The sequence below is a fragment of the Babylonia areolata genome, chromosome 35, assembly GCF_041734735.1.
Source record: "Babylonia areolata isolate BAREFJ2019XMU chromosome 35, ASM4173473v1, whole genome shotgun sequence".
NCBI classification, from domain to species: Eukaryota; Metazoa; Mollusca; class Gastropoda; order Neogastropoda; family Buccinidae; genus Babylonia; species Babylonia areolata.
The window spans coordinates 12774917-12782416 of NC_134910.1; the positions used below are offsets into that span (position 1 = coordinate 12774917).

Sequence of the window (7500 nt, forward strand, 5' to 3'; positions counted from 1 at the left end):
TATCTTAAATTTTTCAACCATAGAATGAGATATATTTTTTAACTTACAGCGTAGGATACACAAACTGTACGTTATCATGCTTAACATTTCACTCAAAATTTGCTTCCTGGGACTTTTTACAGTCTATCTGAACAATTTTTCAACTGCAGATTTTTTTTTTTTTTTTAACCAGTTGTGTTGCTGCTTAAAAAGACATGACCCTGCACACACCTGTTTGGTAAAAAAAAAAAAAAAAAAAAAAAGAGAAAAACCTCCATTAGCTGTGTACTGCCAAGGAGTGGTGGAGCGGGGTGAAATATCTCTTCTCTTTTTTTTTTTCCTTTTTTTTTTTATTATTATCTTTTTCAGCTGATAACACCACCCCACAAGTTCAACACACACACACACACAACACTTAGATTCCTAGATCAACAGGATTATAAAATGCACCCTTATGTCTGGTGCTGTGTCGTAGCACTACTGCAGTTTTTATTGACTCAACTGAAAAATGCGTATCGGTAATGGGGTTCGGTTTGTTCCCAACATAATACTGTTCCATCCAGCTCACAGAGGTGGAGGGAAGGAGGGGGGATTGGGGGGGGGGGGAGGAGAGGAGAGGGGGCAGAAAAGAGGAGTGGAGGTGGGTGGAGGTGGGAGTGGGACCCAAGGGGGGAGGGGGGGCGCGCTAGAGAGAGTGTGTGTGGTGGGAGGGGGGTTGGGAGGGAGGGTGGAAGTGGGGGGTGGGGGGGGGGGAGTGGAAAAAAAAACAAACCCAGTAATCAGGAACATTTTCCATTTCTAGAGCACTACCAAAAAACAGTGGTTCTTTTAATAATGAATAAATAACTATTTCAAATCTTTAGAGGGAGGTGAAGCTGCGACACACACCACCCGCTTTCTATCCACGTTGAAACATCCACTGACACCTGGGCAAAGCATTCCACTAAACTGGGGGGAGTCTTACTGGTTAAAATGGCGTGGGGGTAAAAACGGTCATATATAAATTTATAAAGCCCACCGACACACAATGTGGCATACAAATTTATATAATATAAAACGAATGACCATGGCAGCTGCAGCCAACAAACGCAGAAGAAGAAGAGGAAGAGGAAGAAGAGGAATCGTAATGAAGTACTGTGCATCCCGTATCATGAAGGAAGGCAAGAACAGTGGAAGGGCTGACAACAGAGGTCCAAGCCATGAAACTAAGACATGAAAGATATCTTCTTCTTCTTCTGCGTTCACTCGTATGCACACAAGTGGGCTTTTACGTGTATGACCGTTTTTACCCCGCCATGTAGGCAGCCATACTCCGTTTTCGGGGGTGTGCATGCTGGGTATGTTCTTGTTTCCATAACCCACCCAACGCTGACAGTGATTACAGGATCTTTAACGTGCGTATTTGATCTTCTGCGTGCGCATACACACGAAGGGCGTTCAGGCACTAGCAGGTCTGCACATAAATTATGTTGACCTGGGAGATGGGAAAAATCTCCACCCTTTACCCACCAGGCGCCGTCACCGTGATTCGAACCCGGGACCCTCAGACTGACAGTCCAACGCTTTAACCACTCGGCTATTGCGCCCGACATGAAAGATATCAAGACCGGAAAGAACTCTGGGAGGAAAGAAGATATGCTTAGCAGGGAAGGAGCACAGAGAGAAAGAAAGAAAGCAAGCAAGCAAGCAAAGACAGAGAAAAACAAAGAGAGAGAGAGGAGAGAGAGAGAGAGAGAGTGACAGAAAGAAAGAAACGAAGAGACAGAGACAGAAACAGAGAAACAGACAGAGACAGACAGAGAGACGCAGAGAGAGTAAAACAAACAACAGAAGCATGGAGCCTACAGTTGGAAAGATCAAAAGGACATTAGAACATGACCCCCCCAAAGTACTCCGGCACAGGAAAAAAAAAAAAAAAAAAAGATGAAAGGACAGGTGGAAGGCTGAAACTGAAAGGTAGAAAGAAAGGGGGGAAAAAAAACCAAAAAAAAAACAAACAACAAACTGCAAATGGAAAGAATAGAAGCAGAAGAAAGAAATTCAATGGGAAATGAATGTGGGGTGGGTGGAATGGTGTGTGTGTGAGGGGAGGGTGGCGGGGGTAGGGGAGGGAGGGCTGGAGAGGTTGGGCATGGGGAGGGAGGGAGGAACTATGGAGAGAGAGAGACAAACATACTGAAAAATTCAAAGAAAGATCATGCGCGCGCACGCGCACACACACACACACACACACACACACACACACACAAACTACAGGTCTCTAATTTCTAAATGTACGCAGACACACTGACACGGACACACAGTATACGTACATTAGTATACAATACATACATTATGTATACCAAGATACATGCACGCACTCAACCAACAAAAGGAGGGGGAGGGGAGAGATAAAGAGAGAGAGAGAGAGAGAGAGAGAGAGAGACACACACACACACACACACACACACACACACACACACACAGAGGCACTCACTCACAAAAGAGGAGGGGGGAAGAGAGAACAAAGACAAGACAAATGGTTTATTGACTTAAGCATTTGCTCATACTTGGTGGGGAGGGGTTTTTTTGGGGGGCGGGGGGGGGGGGGGGGGGGGGGGGGGGGGGGGGTATCTAAAGCACCAAAAGGCAAAACATATGAAAAATGTTCTTCCACCCTCTCCAATACATGTATGAGAGAGAAAGAGAGAAGGGTGATAGAGAAAGAGAGAGTGAGAGGAGAGAGTGAGTGATAAAGAGAGTGAGAGGAGAGAGAGAGAGAGAAAGAGAGAAAGTGAGAGTAGAGAGTGAGAGAGAGAGAGAGAAGAGAAGAGTGACAGAGAAAGAGAGAGAGAACAGTGAGAGACAGAAGACAGAGAGAGAGAATATGTATTTTCTGGAAGATATTGAGAGTGAGAGACAGACAGACAGACAGAAACAGAGAGATAGAGACAGACAGACTGACAGAAACAGAGATGAGACAGAGCACACAGCAAAGCTAGCTCAACATGTGTTCACATCATTACTCGAGTTATCATAATGTGGGAATGCGTGCATTCAGAGCACACAGCAAAGCTAGCTCAACATGTGTTCACAACATCATTACTCAAGTTAACACACACAGAGAGAGAGAGAGAGAGAGAGAGAGAGAGAGAGAGAATATGTATTTCCTGGAACATACTGAGAATGAGAGAGTGAGAGAAAGACAGACAAACAGACCGAAACAGAGATGAGACACACAGAGAGAGAGAGACAGAGACATGGGGAGAAACTGAAAAACAAAATCCCACCAAAACCAACCAACCCAACCCCTCCCCCCCCCCACACACACACCTCTCCCCTCCCCACACACACACACACCCCACCCCCTCCACTACCACCCCTCCCCCAGACCCCAAGGATGGAGTGAACACCGCCTCACCTTGCAGCCCTCACACGTGATGACGCCATAATGCACACCCGATGACTTGTCTCCGCACACCTTGCAAGGGATCACTTCTATTTGGGCTGAAACACACAACAACAACAACAACAATAAAGAATAATATTCAATCCTTTCTGGAGCATAGAGGATATACATATGTAAATGTTGTTGGGGTTTTTTTTGTGTTTTTTTCTTTCTTTCTTTCTTTTTCTTTTTTTAACTCTCTCCATACGAACGGCGAAAGAGACGACGTTAACAGCGTTTCACCCCAATTACCATCATCAAAATATTGCAAGCGGAAGGCTCTTGTACTGAAGAGGTGAATGTTGACAAAGAATACCACAATTCTGACGACGGAAGCTAAAGGTTGGGTCATTCAGACACCCACTGGACATCCGAGGGGTCTGTGTAGAGGAGAAGAGAGGACTGGCCGTACTGAGTGAGTTAAACAAAGGCACACAACAATTCTCAGTTTTATTCAAAATATCCAGTATTTTGAGTCAGTAGATTAACACAGAATCAGGGGGGTTTAGAGGGACTGAATCAAAAAAAAAAAAAAAGTGTATTGTAGTGGGAAGGGGAGGGGTTGGGGGGTGGGGGGTCTGCGAAAGCCTTTGGTGTGATGGAAAGGTGACAGGATATATATATATATATATATATATATATATGTAGTAACATGAATGGAATTGTGCAACAAAATTGAATTTATAACATGAACAGCAACACTGAAACTGGTGATAAAAACAGATAAGCAACAATCATTGTATCATCTTGTAATCTTCCCCATGTTCTGATGGAAATTCCTTACTTTCAATCACACACTTCTCCCTGCTTTCAACAAATTGAAAAACATCAACAACAACAACAACAACAAAACCAACTGATTTTGCATTCAAATATATTATTTGCGAATGCAGTCATTTTGAAGAACTGCAAATTTCCAGCATTCCATGATAAAATGAAATTCATCTATGGATAAGTATAACACCCATATCATCTTACACATGTATAAAAACAATACAATATTCTTTTTTTTTTTTTCCTCTTTGGAAAGATGCAGAAGGTGGAGAGAAAAAAAAAAAGAGCTTGTGAGCAATACCAAGGTAAAGCCATTATCAGAATCGTTTCATGCAATTCTTCTTTCCCCCAGCCCCCCCTTGCCCTGCAGTACCGATCTCCCCTTGGTTTCAGAGCACACAGCAAAGCTAGCTCAACACGCGTTCACAACACCATTACTCGAGTTATCATAATGTGGGAATGCGTGCATTCAGAGCACACACACAGCAAAGCTAGCTCAACACGCGTTCACAACACCATTACTCAAGTTATCATACTGTGGGCATGCCTGCATTCAGAGCACACAGCAAAGCTAGCTCAACATGCGTTCACAACATCATTACTCGAGTTATCATAATGTGGGAATGCGTGCATTCAGAGCACACAGCAAAGCTAACTCAACACGCGTTCACAACACCATTACTCAAGTTATCATAATGAGGGCATGCCTGCATTCAGAGCACACACACAGCAAAGCTAGCTCAACATGCGTTCACAACACCATTACTCAAGTTATCATAATGTGGGAATGCCTGCATTCAGAGCACACACACAGCAAAGCTAGCTCAACACGCGTTCACAACACCATTACTAGAGTTATCATAATGTGGGAATGCGTGCATTCAGAGCACACACACAGCAAAGCTAGCTCAACATGCGTTCACAACACCATTACTCAAGTTAACAGAGAGAGGGAGAGAGAGAGAGAAAGAGAGAATATGTATTTCCTGGAAGATATTGAAAATGAGAGAAAGACAGACAGACAGACAGACAGAAACAGAGAGAGAGAGAGAGAGAAAGACAGAAATGGAGCGACAGAGACAGACAGAAACAGAGATGAGACAGAGACACACAGAGAGAGAGAGAGAGATATGGGGAAAAATAATTTAAAAATCCCGCCAACCCCCCCCCCCCCTCCCCCCACCCCCTCCTCTCCACCTCAACATGTGCTCACAACATCATCATTACTCAAGTTATCATAGTGTGGGAAATGCCTGCACTACATGGAAGGCTGACACCAGGCAGAGGAGACATCAACGCTGTGTAACAAAAAACCACAAAGTGATAATGTAACATTGGTATTGTGAAGACAGACTCCATCAACCACTGGGGTGGGGGACAGGGGGAGGGGGGGGGGGTGATAATCAAGATATATATCACCTGTATCATCATCACACACAACAACGTACATCCAAGCCATGCTCACAATCTCTCATTCCAAGATTTGCATTATCATTATCATCATCATTATTATTATTATTATTATTATTATTAACATGGTTTCTCACAGTCCATTCTGCAACCTTAGTCTGTCACTAGTGTCAGTCCAGTTTCCCGCCATTAATTAATTGAGCAAAACATTTTTTTTTTTTTTGCTGCCCCATCATCTGCGCCGTTTCAGTGGCATTACTCCCACGCCGCTCATTTAGATTCCCCCATACATGGCCACACCCGGGTTCGTCCGTCGCAGTTCCAGCGTCGGCAGTCCACAGGGAACCATCGATGTTAGGTCGCCAGGAGGCCACACACCAGAGGAGACCCTGCACTGCTGCTGAGTCACTTCGGTGGTGTTCAGTGGTGCCTGTTCTGTTTTAACGTACTTAGGACACCACCTACTAAGCCCCCTACTAACGACAATAATGGCTTAGTCGCGGAGCCAGACTGAGTGAGCGTCCCTCCCAGAGTGGAGACCGCCACCACGTCCCTCAAACAACAGCAAAACTTTTTTCTTTTTCTTTTTTTAATTCAAACCTATCACAACCTTAAGCCCAGTATCACAAGATAATACTAGAATAATATCATTATCAGCATCACACAAAATATATCAAATAAAACTGTTATAATTTATAAAAGTCAAGTTAACATGGCTTATCAAAGTGCAAAATAAAAATAAAAATAAAAAAAAAACACCCTGAAAATATAGCCATCATCGAACACTTGCTTTTCCCCCCATTTAGGTTGAAAGAGTTAAACAATACCATTTGTAGATGAACAATCTGATAATAGTGATAGCAATCATATTTTCTGCATAAATTACAAGACTAAAATCCAAAGGCGGTAGTTTAAAAAATCTGTTAAAAAAAAAAAAAAAAAAAAAAAAATCCTCCTCTTCTATCTCCCCCCCTCTCTCTCTCTTTCCCCTGTCTCTGTCTCTCAGAAATCACTGCTGACAGGGGACAGCTCTCTAAACCCATTCCCCAGTCTGTTGTTCCTGCCCCATGGCTGTTCAGATCTGAATCATTCTCTGCCTCCCTAAAAAAAAAAAAAAAAAAAAAAAAAGAGAAAAGAAATCCATCCGTTAATGACAGCACCACACCACCACACGCGGAAAGTCATCTGCCCGGATAGGGTGTCGACGCAGCCTAACTGATTCTACCTGGATGTCACTGGCATTTGTGGAACTATATATATATATATATATATCTCTGTGGGAGAGTTTCAGTTTCAGTTTCAGTAGCTCAAGGAGGCGTCACTGCGTTCGGACAAATCCATATACGCTACACCACATCTGCCCAAGCAGATGCCTGGCCAGCAGCATAACCCAACGCACTTTGTCAGGCCTTGAGAAAAAAAAAAAAAAAAAAAAGGTGAATAAATAATAGATAAGCTTACATAAATAAAGTGGATTTTTCTACAGAATTTTGCCAGGAACAACCCTTTTGTTGCCGTGGGTTCTTTTACGTGCGCCAAGTGCATGCTGCACACACGGGACCTCGGTTTATCGTCTCATCCGCATCTGCCACTACACCACATCTGCCAGGCAAATGCCTGACAGCAACATAATAATAATAATAATAATGGATACTTATATAGCACACTATCCAGAAATCTGCTCTAGGTGCTTTACAAAAATGCTTTTGTTAACATAAAACATTATATCTATGTTACATACACACACCAAAATGTGACTACACACACACACACATGCACACGCACACACACACACACATACACACTGCATACATACATTCTAACATACATGTGTATCTAACAGCTACCCTAACACATATGCACAAATAGGCAGGCACAAACTTACACAAATACATAACACAACAACACTC

The 7500-nt window shown here is 43.2% G+C and overlaps 1 protein-coding gene across 1 annotated transcript in view; it reads right to left on the bottom strand.

Moving 5' to 3' along the window:
- Positions 1-7500, bottom strand: part of LOC143277802 (putative nuclear hormone receptor HR3) — a 65564-nt gene that overhangs the window by 23061 nt on the left and 35003 nt on the right. The window contains exon 2 of the mRNA XM_076582704.1: positions 3380-3516. Coding sequence (XP_076438819.1) covers positions 3380-3516 — 137 coding nt within the window. The remainder of the gene's footprint in view (positions 1-3379; positions 3517-7500) is intronic.